This window comes from Podarcis bocagei (genome assembly GCF_964188305.1).
Source record: "Podarcis bocagei genome assembly, chromosome: 6".
In the NCBI taxonomy this organism is placed as follows: domain Eukaryota; kingdom Metazoa; phylum Chordata; class Lepidosauria; order Squamata; family Lacertidae; genus Podarcis; species Podarcis bocagei.
Window position 1 is genome coordinate 80,921,118 of NC_138130.1, and position 15,463 is coordinate 80,936,580.

The 15,463-nt window shown below is 44.3% G+C and overlaps 1 protein-coding gene across 3 annotated transcripts in view; it reads right to left on the bottom strand.

Moving 5' to 3' along the window:
* Nucleotides 1–11,423: 11,423 nt before the first annotated feature.
* The window catches only part of USPL1 (ubiquitin specific peptidase like 1), a 162,741-nt gene continuing 158,701 nt past the window's right edge, over nucleotides 11,424–15,463 (bottom strand). For all 3 annotated transcript variants that reach the window (XM_081197896.1, XM_081197897.1, XM_081197895.1), the window contains 2 exons: nucleotides 15,136–15,296; nucleotides 11,424–13,461 (listed from right to left, as the gene is read on the bottom strand). In XM_081197896.1, the coding sequence (XP_081054022.1) occupies nucleotides 11,600–13,461; nucleotides 15,136–15,296 (2,023 nt within the window). In that variant the 3' untranslated portion in view covers nucleotides 11,424–11,599. The remainder of the gene's footprint in view (nucleotides 13,462–15,135; nucleotides 15,297–15,463) is intronic.

Sequence of the window (15,463 nt, forward strand, 5' to 3'; positions counted from 1 at the left end):
AATTAGTCATAGCTTTGAGGATTTTCCCAAAAACAAATTTACAACTGTTTTATCTTGCAAACTTCCTTTGCATGCTTCATTTGTGCTACGTTTTGTGGCTGCGAAAGGGAAGCTGCTCTCCAGTTTGCATGCGCAATAAGATTCGTGTGACACGTGCTGCAATATCAAGGAACATAGGAAGTGGCCTTATATGTGGTCTGTCTAATCTAGTCTTCTGTGCACTGACTGGTAGGCGTGTGTATCTGCAGGAATTTTTTTCCAGGGAAGGCAAATCCTCCAAATAAACAAGCAAACCTCTGGACTTTCACTTTTTGAAATATGACAACCCTACTGGACTAGGTGGGTCCTTGGCCTGATCCAGCAGCCTCTCCTTATTTTCTTAACCAGCATCAGAGAACACCTTTAGTAGATCTGGTGGCAAAGCTTGGGTAGATCAGGCTTCTTAGAAACCTATACTCCAGCTCTTCCTGTCCATTGCTCCAGTAGCATAAGAAATATGCCAGAATAGCAACACTGGACGACACTTTAGGATGGTCATAGACTACTTTAATCACCTGCCCCATCCCGCAGGTTTAGCAACAGTGGGTTACGTTACTGGGTTGGCATAACCCACATTCAGCTACAGCTCTGACCCCTGCAATATGCGTACAATATTGATGGGCTTCATCTGCATTGATACTGGCCATTTAAAAAAAAATTGTTTACAAAGAAAAAAAACCCACTTTTTTTTGGGGGGGGGGGTTAGAAGCGATAAAATAAGATCTGAGGTTTGGGATTTGGGTTGACAACCTCCTCCCGAATCAGAGCTATACCCAGAGCTACTTGTTTTCTATGGAGCAGCAGCAGCAGTACCCGGGAAGACTAACATAAAAACCTTTAAAATGACCCCAGAAGTTCCATTTCTAGAATTTCTTTTGCCTTCTCTTGGTCTAATTGGCTAGACCTGCTTGCTATGACCTCATTCACTGACTAAAAACACAGGCAGGCAGATGCAGGACACTTGGTCACAAAACAAAGGAGGGAATAGGGTCTGCCAGTTTTGTTCTCATATATCTGGTTCTAAAAGTGCTAAAACCACCCTTTTAAAATAAAGTGAAATATTCAAAGCTGAGAATTTGCAGTTTATGGCTCATGCCCACTGCTCCGCACTGCCACGCTGTCTTTCCAAGCCTACTTTGCTGGAGACTAAAAGAGGGACTGACCATGGCAGCTATACCAGGTGCTCTGCCAATGAGTTACTGCCTCAGATGCAAGACATATATGTCGTGGTGAGACATGAATACCCAATATTATCCTACCTCTGTACCAACAAAATTGCCCAATACAGTGGTACCTCGGGTTACATACGCTTCAGGTTACAGACTCCGCTAACCCAGAAATAGTACCTCAGGTTAAGAACTTTGCTTCAGGATGAGAACAGAAATTGGGCTCCGGCGGTGCGGCAGCAGCGGGAGGCCCCATTAGCTAAAGTGGTGCTTCAAGTTAAGAACAGTTTCAGGTTAAGAACGGACTTCCGGAACAAATTAAGTACTTAACTCGAGGTACCACTGTATATCCAATGGTGCTATTATTTGCATGGGCAAATATACAGATAGGAAGAACATAGGAGTGTTCTTTGTTAAATAGTTCCTCCCAAGATCCAGTCTCCACTGCTAATCCATGGCTATTTCAGATTGATCTGAACGGTTGCAATTTATAGTAAGGGATACATTGCTGGTCTATTCCACAGGAGGAACTCTGGTCCTCTAGATGCTACTAGACTCCAACACCCATCAGCCCCAGCCAGCATGACCAATGATCAGGGATGATGGGAGGGGTAGTCCATCATCATCTGAAGAATCACAGGTCTGTCATCACAGGGCTGCTCTCACAACCACCCTACTCAGTATTTCATCCTCCCCATGGAAACCCAGCCATGTCTACCTTTTACTGTACGTGAAGAGGGGCTTTCGGAATGCCAAAATTTTGGAGGCACACTAAAATTTGAACCCAATGTGTAGTATCAGGTGTGTGCAACTGTCTCACTTGGAAGACAGTCCAAGAAAGAAAACAGGCTTTTCACCCAGTACTGGTTATGAGAATAGACCCTGACGTCTGATCTCTCCAGTAAGATTTGAGAGCCACATATTGGCGTGGGGTGTCTTGTGACGGCATCAGTCCTTTCAATTCTACTTCCTCTCTTTGTATCATATTTTCACCATCTGGCACCCTATCCTATTTTTCTTTTCTCTTGTTTTCTCTTACTCTTTTTTTCCCCCTGGCCCACTTCAGTATTTACAAATTTCTTCCCCACCTTGTCTAAGAGATGACATAGGAAGATGCCTTAAGGTAAAGTTAAAGGGACCCCTGACAGTTAAGTCCAGTCTCAAACGACTCTGAGGTTGCGGCAATCATCTCGCTTTATTAGCCGAGGGAGCCGGCGTACAGCTTCCGGGTCATGTGGCCAGCATGACTAAGCCACTTCTGGTGAACCAGAGCAGCACACGGAAGCGCCGTTTACCTTCCTGCCGGAGTGATACCTATTTATCTACTTGCACTTTGACATGCTTTCAAACTGCTAGGTTGGCAGGAGCTGGGACTGAGCAATGGGAGCTCACCCCGTCGTGGGGATTCGAACTGCCAACCTTCCGATCGGCAAGTCCTAGCTCTGTGGTTTAGACCACAGCGCCACCTGAGTCAAACCATTGGTCCATCTAGTTCAGTATTGTCTACACTGAGTGGCAGCAGCTGTCCAGGAATTCAGAAGGCAGGGGCCTCTCTCAGACCTTGCTGGAGAGGCCTGGGATTGAAGCTGGGGCCTCCTGCATGCGCAGCAGATTTTCTGCCACTGCTCTACAGAACCTCCCTGTTCCCAGTTCCTGTTCCCATTAACCTCTAAAGCATCTTGAGCGGTCGAGCTCAGAACATAGGGAGGTGAAATTGTGAAGACCTTTTCAGGATCACACAAATCCAAAACAAGGCAAAACATAGTCATTTTGATATTCTCATTCTGCATCCTGGTTGAGACACACTTTTTCACCGGCTTTCATGGATACTTAGTTATTGTGTGTGTGGTGCTGTTGCTGCTTGGCTTAATTTTGTTTTTTTGAATCTTTACTTACCCACAAAGGATGTGGTTTCCTTGTTCTTTTCCTTTTCAAGCGGCCTGTTAGAAGCAGCAGAAAGAAAGAGGAACTAGGCAATAGACTTCCTTATTAAACCATAAGATCCTTTAAAAATTTATGCATTTATTATAAAACACTCCATTTATTGTAGAATCTTTGTTAGCGATGTACCTTTATTGTTGTTGTTGTTGTTTAGTTGTTTAGTCGTGTCCGACTCTTTGTGACCCCATGGACCAGAGCACACCAGGCACTCCTGTCTTCCACTGCCTCCCGCAGTTTGGTCAAACTAATGCTGGTAGTTTCAAAAACACTGTCCAACCATCTCGTCCTCTGTCGTTTCCTTCTCCTTGTGCCCTCCATCTTTCCCGACATCAGGGTCTTTTCCAGGGAGTCTTCTCTTCTCATGAGGTGGCCAAAGTATTGGAGTCTCAGCTTCAGGATCTGTCCTTCCAGTGAGCACTCAGGGCTGATTTCCTTAAGAATGGATAGGTTTGATCTTCTTGCAGTCCACGGGACTCTCAAGTCTCTCCTCCAGCACCATAATTCAAAAGCATCAATTCTTTGGCGATCAGCCTTCTTTATGGTCCAGCTCTCACTTCCATACATCAATACTGGGAAAACCATAGCTTTAACCTTAAAGTACCTTTATTAGGTCAACCAAAATGCACAAGCTTACTTCAAACTCTTCATCAAGCTAGAATCTAGGTGTTAGATGGGAAACAGAGGATGGTGAGGAAATTAAAAAAATTATCTGGTGGTGAAGTCATGGGTCTGCCTTGGGTCAAAGTCTTAAAATAGAATGTAGAAGGAAGTAGCAGACCTTCAAACGAGGCTGTTAGGTGCTGGGCAGGTTTCATGTTGCACCAATAGCTGCTGAGCCGAAGGAACATACCAAGGTGGATTCCCCATATTTGGAAATAGAAAACCCAGCTGTTTATATAATGAAATTCTCCTGTTTACTATAAACTTATAAAATACTGTTATAGGCCACCCCAATCTCTGCTGAGCGGTGCAAGATTCCAGTGGTCTTGGCACTTCACCAAAGTTAGTGTTTCCTTTGGAAAAAATGAGGCACAGCGAAGGCTATAGTGTCTTTCTGAAATATGGCTTATTTACTGTGGAGAGAGTTGCCAATATTCACATCACAAGAGAGTGCTTTGTTACTCTCCTAAAAACAGCAAGCTTGGATCTACAAGCAACTGAATCAGCCATGCTGCCTGATAGTGATAGCTTCTTCCCCTTGGCCCCCATATGGCATTTCCATACTTCCTCCTCCTCCTTCCTTTTCTTTTCTAGCTTTCTTTTCCTAAAAGCAAAGGAAGGGTGAGTACCACCCTTATAGTTCAAGCATTGGTGTTAGCCTCCTGCATATCACCCCCTTTTATTGATAAGATCTAGTGTAATGACTCTTGAGAGTCCCATGGACTGCAAGAAGAACAAACCTATCCATTCTTAAGGAAATCAGCCCTGAGTGCTCACTGGAAGGACAGATCGTGAAGCTGAGGCTCCAATACTTTGGCCATCTCATGAGAAGAGAAGACTCCCTGGAAAAGACCCTGATGTTGGGAAAGATGGAGGGCACAAGGAGAAGGGGACGACAGAGGACGAGATGGTTGGATAGTGTTCTCGAAGCTACCAGCATGAGTTTGAGCAGACTGCGGGAGGCAGTGGAAGACAGGAGTGCCTGGTGTGCTCTGGTCCATGGGGTCACGAAGAGTCGGACACGACTAGACGACTAAACAACAACAAAGTGTAATGACTCTCCCATGGACCAAATTATACTCCAGACATGATTATATACCATTATCATTCCCTCTATTTCTAATATCCAAGCTCTGAGTGTCATTCCTATAAAGCCAAATTTGCATATAGCCAAAAGAAAGTTGGGTTCATTGATGGGTGGGATTGCCAAAGTCTTTCTTCCTGGATGCCCACCCTCTTCCCACCCGTTTTAATTTTTGGCCAAGTACATGAAGCTGAAGGTGCACCAGTTAAATGTGCATAAGTCTAATTACCCATATGGCTAAAATGGTGTCAGTTGGCTGGGGGAAGATTGCAGTACAGTGGTACCTCGGGTTAAGCACTTAATTCGTTCTGGAGGTCTGTTCTTAACCTGAAACTGTTCTTAACCTGAGGTACCACTTTACCTAATGGGGCCTCTCGCTGCCGCGCAATTTCTGTTCTCATCCTGAAGCAAAGTTCTTAACCCGAGGTACTATTTCTGGGTTAGCGGAGTCTGTAACCTGAAGAGTCTGTAACCTGAAGCGTCTGTAACCCGAGGTACCACTGTAGTATACAAAATATTTAGGTACAAAAAAAGAGAGAGGTGGTGGCGGCGAACCCAAAACAGGCTAATTAGGACTGAGTATGCTCAGTGGGCACAGAATGTTTTGTGGCTGTTGGAGGGTGGAATGAAGAATTGAGCATGGAATTGAAGGCTGGAAACTGGCCAGGAACACTGTACGCTACAACATTTTGTTGCAGCCCACGGGGGGGGGGCGTGCTCAAAAAGTATAGAAAAGCATTAAAAATACTAAATTAACTGAGGTTCCACTCCCCTAGCAGAAGCCTGCCTCCTCTAACAAAAGCCTGCCTTCTGTAATGTCCTCCCTTTGGGGTGGATTTTTACCCGTGATCTCCCCCAAAAAGCCCAACAACAAAATGCCCCCCTAAAAATAAATAAATGCTGGGCTACGCCCATGTTGCGGTCCCCACTTGTTTTTATTTATTATTTATGCACAAGCCAGCCAGATGGGCGGGTATAGATAAAAACACCACCAGCACCAACAGTGGTATAACCTTAAATCAGGGTTGAGCAGGAGGTGAAAAGGATGTTAGGCAGTTGCAACATATGGGAGGAGGAAGTTGCAGGAGGTTAGCCTGGGAGTGGGTTGTGCAAGGCGGGGGGGGGGCATGCACATGGGTGTGAAGGTGAAGGTGGGTGCAAAGCAGAACAGAATAGAGAAGTGGCTTCAGAAAGGGCGTTGGGGAGGTGGAAAGAGAAGTTATTCAGTGTGGGATTAAGGGCCAAGCGGCTTCTGTTAAGAGACTGCAATAAGGATATCCAGAAGCTTATGATCGATTGATTCAAGAATGCCGGGTACAGTATCAGGGTCCCTTTCCCAGAAACTGCTGCCTGGCTAGGTCAAAGCAGCAGCCAGGCATGCGCATCAAAATCAAAGGGAGAAGGAACTGGGATAATATCCCCACTTTTAACTTGCCCTTTTCTCCCCCTGGAGGAATCATGCTAGTTTGCGCTGGGCGATCACGAACCCCAAGAAAGGGTGAAATTTAGGGCAGGCGTTTTGTGCAAGTTCCCCCGTTTGGGGCTCTTATCTTATTATCTTATCATTTGCTGCTGCTGCAAGAGCCTTCCTCGTCCAGCCTTCCTGCCTCGCTCATTAGGAAGGAGGTTTGTTTCCGGGGTTTTTGCAACAGCTATTTTGGAGGTGGAAGTGATGGTGGAAGAATGAATTAAAGGAAGCGCGTTAGCAGTCGAAAGAACAGCAAGGCTTGAAACCATTAGTACTTTCCTGGCAGACACCCGAAACCAGCGGAGTCTCTGTGGCGCAATCGGTTAGCGCGTTCGGCTGTTAACCGAAAGGTTGGTGGTTCGAGCCCACCCAGGGACGGGGAGAGCGGATCTTTTTTACTTCTCTCTTTCCCATTCTTGCTCTGCAAACTTTGTCGCATCGTTAGAACGGATTTATCTCACTCTGCAATTTAATTCTGCAAAGCAGCTCTGGTTTGGAAGAAGGAAGTACCTTGCATTTAATTCATAGATACCACTCTGAACTGCTGATTTTTATTTATTTATTTTTTAACCGGGAAACTCGTGTAGTCGAAGCTGGTGCAGGGAAACTACCGGGCATGCCGCTTTTTCTCCGTGACTCCTACAGGGAAGTGCACCAAGTACAGAAACTTGCACATTGTAAATTAGGTCTGTCGAATGTTGCAAAGTAGTTGTTGGACATGGATGGATCCAGACTGCCAAGTTTAGGCGTGACTTTTAACCACACTTGATGGCACCTTACTTTGCAAAAATAATAAACTAGTATTATAGAACAGAATTTTGTCCGTGTTTTTGTGTGTGTGTGTGTACATATCCATGTTTATGTATGTATCTTATGCATGCAATCTAGCGGTTTTTCCTTCCCCGTCCCCAGCACGCGGCTAAACGCTAAAGCTTGCAAAATTCTGAAAATTGCAAGAAATGCACATGCTAATTCTGCTATAAGAATCATGTGGGGGAACCTTGCGTCGACGTGGGTTTCCGTAGTGTAGTGGTTATCACGTTCGCCTAACACGCGAAAGGTCCCCGGTTCGAAACCGGGCGGAAACACTTTTTTTATTTTTCTGGATACAGTTTGTGAGACGTTTTACGATCAGAACACGTTTAGAGGAGGTACCGGCCGGGCTTTGTGTTATTTTGTACCAAATGATAAATATTAATGTGGTTTGAACGCAAGTTCAGTCACTCAGCAAACTTTACGCAACCGCTCTGCAATTTTTGTTTTGCTTTCATTGCTCGCGTCGACGTATTTCCAAACGGGGTGCGTGTCGGTGGGGAGAAATCTGGGTGATTAAATGCCTATTTTAGGAAGATGGAGAAAACGTTGCGTGCTTCTGAAAGTGAGAACAAAGCGACGGCAGAATTCACACTTCAAATTCTCACACTGAAAGCTCTTACATTATTTGAAGTAATTAATTGTGCATTTTTTAAAAAAATCTGTACTTTTATTAGCGCGGAGCCATGGTGCGGGGGGGGGGGAAGGATCGTTTCCTCCGTGTTTGGGTAAGCGAACCCCAAAAAGCAAGGAGCTGAACAAGGGCCTGTTTGCAGAGCAGCCATGGATCGCATCTCTGCAACGGTGTGCCATTACTGTATTTCTAATCCAGATTATTTAAAAAATTCACTTAAAACATGGGTAGGCAAACTAAAGTCCGGGGGCCGGATCCGGCCCAATCACCTTCTAAATACGGCCCGCGGACGGTCTGGGAATCAGGGTGATTTTACATGAGTAGAATGTGTCCTTTTATTTAAAATGCATGTCTGGGTTATTTGTGGGGCATAGGAATTTGTTCATTTCTTTTCCTTCCAAAATATAGTCCGCCCCCCCCCCCCAAGGTCTGAGGGACAGTGAAGCGGCCCCCTGCTGGAAAAGTTTGCTGACCCCTGACTTAAAAGTTTGCATTTAGCGCCTTCAGCCACAGAGAAGTTTCCTTTGCAAAGTTTCGTGAGAATCCCGCTTGCCCCCCCCCCCTATCCACAAGGAGGGAGCGCCTGGTTGGACAAACTTTCCTTTGAGTTGCAAAAAAAGCATCAAAACTGGCGACTGCTACATCCCAGGGAAAACTCTGCAGTACAGTGGTACCTCAGGTTACATATGCTTCAGGTTACAGACTCCGCTAACCCAGAAATAGTGCTTCAGGCTAAGAACTTTGCTTCAGGATGAGAACTGAAATTGGGCTCTGGTGGCGCGGCAGCAGCAGGAGGCCCCATTAGCTAAAGTGGTACCTCAGGTTAAGAACAGTTTCAGGTTAAGAACGGACCTCCGGAACGAATTAAGTACTCAACCCGAGGTACCACTGTATTATACATTGGGGTGAGGTGAAGAGAGGACTAGCAATGCCTATTAGCCACAATGGCTATTGCTCTGCCCTCCATCATTGGAGGCATCACCGCCCCAGCGAAAGAATTCTGCACACTGCAGTTTATCAAGGACTGTTGGAAATTTTAACTTGGGATGTGTGTGTTAAATTACAGCATCCAGAACAATATTGGCCCAACTGGTTGTTTCCCTCCCCACACCATACCCCATCGGACAATGTCACACCAGTGACATCAACCGATGGACAGGAGGGCAGGTTTTAATCTTGCATGAGCTGCGCCACCATGTTCCTAGCAGGGAACAGGTTTGTGCATGCGAGGCAGCCTGATTTAATCTCTGCGCATCAGCTGCTCTGGCTCCGATCTTAAAGCAGGGGTAGGAGACTCGCAGAGGCTTTCCACCCACCTCCCTTTTAAGTTGTAAAAAGCCTGTGTGAGTCTCTGTGTAATGGTTAGTGTGTTGGAATCCCCTGGTTGGAATCCCCACTCAGCCATGAAGCTCACTGGGTGAGCTTAGCCCAGACACCATCTCTTAGCCTAACCTATCTCACAGGGTTGTTGTGAGGATGAAATGGGGAGAACCATGTAATAATAATAATAATTTTATTATTTATACCTCGCCCATCTGGCTGGGTTTCCGCAGCCGCTCTGGGCGGCACCCAATAGAATATTAAAAACACAACTAAACATCAAACATTAAAAACTTCCCTAAACAGGGCCACCTTCAGATATTTTTTAAATGTCATATAGTTGTTTATTTCCTTGACATCTGATGGGAGGGCGTTCCACAGGGAGGGTGCCACTACCTAGAAGGCCCTCTGCCTGGTTCCCTGTAACCTCACTTCTCGCAGTGAGGGAACCACCAGAAGGCTCTCTGAGCTGGACCTCAGTGTCTGGGCTGAACGAAGGGGGTGGAGACGCTCCTTCAGGTATACTAGGCCGAGGCCATTTAGGGCTTTAAAGGTCAGCACCAACACTTTGAATTGTGCTCGGAAATGTACTGGGAGCCAATGTTGGTCTTTCAGGACCGGAGTTATATAGTCTCTGCAGCCACTCCCAGTCACCAGTCTAGCTGCCGCATTCTGGATTAGTTGTATTATCTGGGTCACCTTCAAAGGTAGCCCCATGTAGAGCATATTGCAGTAGTCCAAGTGGGAGATATCTAGAGCATTCACCACTCTGGTGAGACAGTCTGCATACCAGATGGAGCTGGTAGACAGCTGCCCTGGACACAGAACTGACCTGCGCCTCCGTGGACAGCTGTGAGTCCAAAATTACTCCCAGGCTGCGCACCTGGTCCTTCAGGGGCAGTTACCCTATTCAGGACCAGGGAGTCCTCCACACCTGCCACCTTGAGATCCTTGGAATATAAAGGTCATATATAAATTTAACAAATATAAGATCAGAGCAAGATCCAGTTTCTACACAGCCTTTGGCAGCCTCCTAGGTTTAGCTCTAAGTTGGCATTACCTAACAAGAAGTACATTAGTTATGGAGCAGATGCATTTAGGTAGCATGAAGTCATTAAGTAGAGGTGGCGACAGGCCGACAAATAAATGTACTTGTACTCCCAAGATTCCCTCACCAAGTAATAGTGATCCATTTTCTGGAATGTGAATAATCAATACAATGAAGTAAATGTGAAAAATACAACATGCTTTCTTGCTTCTCAAAGGGTGCTTAAAAACACAATGAGAAATATAAGTCAGTTTTAGACTGCCTCCGCTTTTGAAAAGAATTTTATTTTCATTTTGATTGAAACTCTGGGTGTGTTTTAAAATGCCTTGATTCAAGTTTTAGTAGATTTGGTGATATCCCTTCAGTATGGTCCCAGAAATCGTATTTTTTATTTAACTAAATTTATATACTACTTGACTGTAATAAAACCTAAGTGCCTCCTAAATGAATCTTAAACCTCACAACTCATCTGAACAGGAGGGAGTGGCCCGGTTTCATACATAACTAAACTAAGGCATGATCTGTTTAGCAAAAATGTGGTGTTTGTGAACATATGAATCCAGACAATCGGACTAACCATGGTCTGTCCAAACCGAACAACTTTGCTTAACCATGGTTTGTTTAGCCACCCAATCTCTAGAACTTGGGCAAGCTACAGAGGCGTAAAACAACAGCTGAAAAAAAACCAACTTTCTAGAAGTAAGCCATGTCTTACTTGCTTATTGGTGAGACAACTCAGGTTCCCCTCCCCCCAACAAATCAGGGTTAAAACAAGCCACGGTTTAGCATTATGCGCAAACACAGCAATCACAAAGGACTATTATTTAATCAGAAAGAGCAGGCTGAAAAGATGTATGTTTATGTCACATTCTCTTCATTATTGGTTTAGATGAAACTTGCTTCATTAGGTATCTTTTGAGAGCATTTTTTTTCTTTCAAGTGTACAAAACAAAATAATTTAACACACATAATTGTGGAAAAAAATAGAAACCTAACAGCTCTTTTTTAAAGAGCTAACTATGCCAATGAGAGTTTTGAGACAAGCATCTGTCAGCAACTGTGCTGCCACACTTATGAACATGATGCCATGTATACTTTTTTGTGATCTATTACCAGATTTCTGTGGCTCAGCAATTATGCATTTTTCTTTGACATCTCTTGTGTGAATGTAATTCTACCTCAGTAACTTTTTACTGTTTGTCAAAAATCTACCTGTTATCACCTCTGTTTCAGACACAAAATCCAGAGTCTTGTCTGTTCCCATTTGTCTTAATTTATTAATAATAATAAACCAACCTCATAGTAAAAAAACTTTCACATTTTAAAAAATCCAAAGAACCACCATGTGCAAAATTAGCTTGGAACACAAGTTATGCTTTGCTTTAAAGCCATCTAACAGAAACATGTGAAATTGTTAAAACACAATTCACCATGCTAAGAGGGTTTCATCAAAGTGATGCAAGTCTTGAGTGTCAGCCATTATTGAATTCAGCATTGAACTAGGCAACAGTTCTTCTAGACTAAATTGTTTTGTTGGACTTTCAAAGTCGAGTTTCTTGGGGGATGATTTAATTGACTGGCTTGTACGGTCCTCATATCCATTCCCCTTTACTGGACTATGATAATTATGGTCATGGTTTATTTCCTGTGCACCATATCCACATTCTTCTTCTTGTGGAAGTTCCAAGGAAGCAACAGATGTAGTGGGAGACAGCAGCTCAGATAAAATGTCATCAAAACTTGAACTGCTACACTGGGACATACTGGTGCTTAGAGAATTCACAGATTTACTATCTTCAACATCAATTTGGTCCTGCAGGGCATTTAACAAGCTCTGCAGGGAGTCACTTTCTTTCTGGGATTGAAGCTGTGACTGATCCTTCATCCTTTTCTTGGGAGAGCGCCTGTTTCGCACCTGAGCCTTCGCCACCTTATCTAGCGAAGCCAGTTTCTCCTTCTTAGCTTTCAGCTGCTGTTGAAGTTGTAGGCGCAGTCGGTGTGCTATTGTAACGCTTGACTCTTCAACATTCTCAGCCGATGTAAAGCTTTTAGTTTTATTGTGGCTCGGTTTAGGCCCAATCTGGTTACCCAAAGCAACCAGCGAGCCAGCACTCTCCACTGCATTACTTTTGCTTCCAACAATGTGATGCTTTTCTATAGGGGGTCTTGCAAAAAGAGTGGGTGAGGATAGAGGAGGAGCCTTATGAGAAGAATCTAATGCCCTCTCCGTTAACTTCTCCCTTTGGTTTTTTGAATGTTTTGCTTGAAAACCATGAAAGTGGCTTGCCTGTCTACCAAGTGAAGTGCAGCGAGTTTCTTTTTTAATGGGCTTTTTACAGATCTCCGTGTTATTATAGGTTAATAAACTTTTGGGCATGAGAGGATGAGATCTTTCAAGTAAACCCTTTACCCAACTGCCTGTGAACGACTTCGTTCCGTTTTTAGGGGCCGAGTGAGAATAACTACTTGGGGAAGAAGCAGAACTAGCCTGGGAACTTGCTGTTGCTTCTCTCCAGTGTTCTACAGTAGTATGTGTTATCTGTACACTATTCCCTGCTTTTGTTCTGCTGCTTTTGTTTTCTTGATTTGCTGTGTCCAAACTGCTGCTATCTTTGATCGGAACTTCAGGTTCTGCCCCTTGAACTGGTAACATTTCTGGTGAATAATGGCTATTGCTCAGAGAAACGACCGGCGTTATAAGCATGTTACTTGCATTGTTTGGCTGCCCTTGATGCAAGGGAGTACTGCCATTTTCAAGTAACTTGCACTCCTTCCCAGCAATGTCTCTTTCAGAAGTAGTTGGAGAAACTTTAACTCCACCTGGATCATGCAGCTGCGATGTGTCCATTCTGACTGTCATGTTATTTTCCACTGCAGGGCTTTCGTCCAGTGGTTTACCTTCAGAGTCAAGTGGAACTCGTACAAGAGTCAAAGTTACAACATCATCATTGGCCAGGTTTTCCAAGCCGCAAAGCAAATTACTGTTGTTATTCGCAATCAAGTTTTGTGTCTCATTTGTGTGTGCATTCAAGTTATCGTCAGTGTGATAAATTAAAGGTGCGTTGCCAGCAGACTTGCCATCAGCATATTTAAATGGAGAATCTGGCTGTGCTTTTAGCAAAGGAACATTTGTAGCCACTTCACTTTCTAGCTGCGAATCCAGACCATTTGTCAATCGTGGCGATTTTCTTTCCCAGATGACGATGTGAATCTCTGAAGGGGGAACGCCAAAGATCTTGTGTCTTCTAGAGTACGAACCCTTTAAGTCATCACACTCAAGCCATGTTTCTGAAAATGAGAAATGAGCAGTTCAGAATTTTAGGATGCATAATCCCTCATCACAGTTCTCTGGAAATCACTGTTCTATTCATTTCAAAGTCTTTCAGCACTTTACTGGATAAACCAGCTTTGAAATATATCCACAAAAATAAACAGCAACTAGCCTGCCCGCCCACACATACCTATGTAAGTCACAAATGGCCTCCAATTCTCTACCACTTTACAATGGCTTCCCTGCCTGGAAGCAATTTTTACTCACCACCGGAGATCAAGAAAACAGTTATTTACAAGTCTGATGTGAACATTTATTTCACCTCGCCAGAAAGTGTTCCTAATAATGGATATGAGTACTACAGTGGTATCCTGGGTTACATACGCTTCAGGTTACAGACTCCGCTAACCCAGAAATAATACCTCGGGTTAAGAACTTTGCTTCAGGATGAGAACAGAAATCGTGCAGCAGCAGCGTGGGAGGCCCCATTAGCTAAAGTGGTGCTTCAGGTTAAGAAGAGTTTCAGGTTAAGAACGGACCTCCGGAACGAATTAAGTACTTAAGCCGAGGTACCACTGTACTTATTTTCATAGAATCATAGAGTTGGAAGGGACCCTGAGTCATCTAGTCCAACCTCCTGCAATGCAGGAATATGCAGTTGTCCCTTACGGGGAATCGAACCTGCAGCCTCTAACCGAGCTATCCGAATGACTGGCTATAGGACTGATATAGGAATGGTTTTCGAGCTTTCTCTTATCTTAACCTTGGATCACCACACAGTAGAAGACATACCGTATTTTTTGCTCTATAAGACTCACTTTTTCCCTCCTAAAAAGTAAGGGGAAATGTGTGTGCGCCTTATGGAGCGAATGCAGGCTGCGCAGCTATCCCAGAAGCCAGAACAGCAAGAGGGATTGCTGCTTTCACTGCGCAGCAATCCCTCTTGCTGTTCTGGCTTCTGAGATTCATAATATTTTTTTTCTTGTTTTCCTCCTCCAAAAACTAGGTGCGTCTTGTGGTCTGGTGCGTCTTATAGAGCGAAAAATACAGTAATTGTTGGTCCTCTCTGAGAAGGGTTTTGAGGGAAAACCCTCCCCATTACTGTGGGAGGCTCCCAGGTGCCTTTTGGGACAGGATTGGCAAGGGGATAATGCACATGACTGTGCTGGAACTACTTATTATGAAACAGTGATAGCTTATGTATACTGGGTTAGAAAAACTTACAACAGAACAGCACACATACTGCTAACTGGTCTACTACTTATGGCAGGCATAGGCAAACTCAGCCCTCTAGATGTTTTTGGGGCTACAGCTCGCATCACCCCTGACCACTGGCCCTATTAGCTAGGGATGATGGGAGTTGTAGTCCCAAAACATCTGGAGGGATGAGTTTGCCTATGCCTGAGTTATGGGTTCCTAATCTCTTGCTTTTCTTCCCAGAATCATCTGAGGCTACCAACCAGGACTTGCAGCAAAAAGAGAAAGTCCCAGGCAAATTGCAGGGGAGCTAAAAGGAAAAGGGAGAAAGCATAACAAAACAAGATTGAACTTTCCTGATGAAGGACCTGAGAGGGCTGGTACATTCTGCACAGTAAGCTTTTTCTTTTACATGTGTTTCCTGCTTTCTTTCCGCCAGCCTGTGCAGACAGACACCTATTGAAGGACAGGTGATGGGAGTGCACTGTACTTACCATCTGAATCCGAGATCCATGTTATGAAGTGTCTTGCCTCCTCCTGATACTGAACAACAGCTGTTACTTGGTAGGAATCTCCTTGAAACTGAAATGAGTAGGTCTCCAGATCATTACGTGGCAAGCCTTCCACAAAGTGCATCATAAGTACCGAGGAAACACTATCAAAGAAACAACAATTTGTAGCTTTAGAACTATGTAACTTACAGCATTATTAATACTGGATACATCATCCACACACAGCAGAATTAGCAACTAGCTGCTTAGGAAACTCCATTTATGAAAGTTTCATAAGTATCTCAAAAGCTTTTTATAAAACCACCCAAAT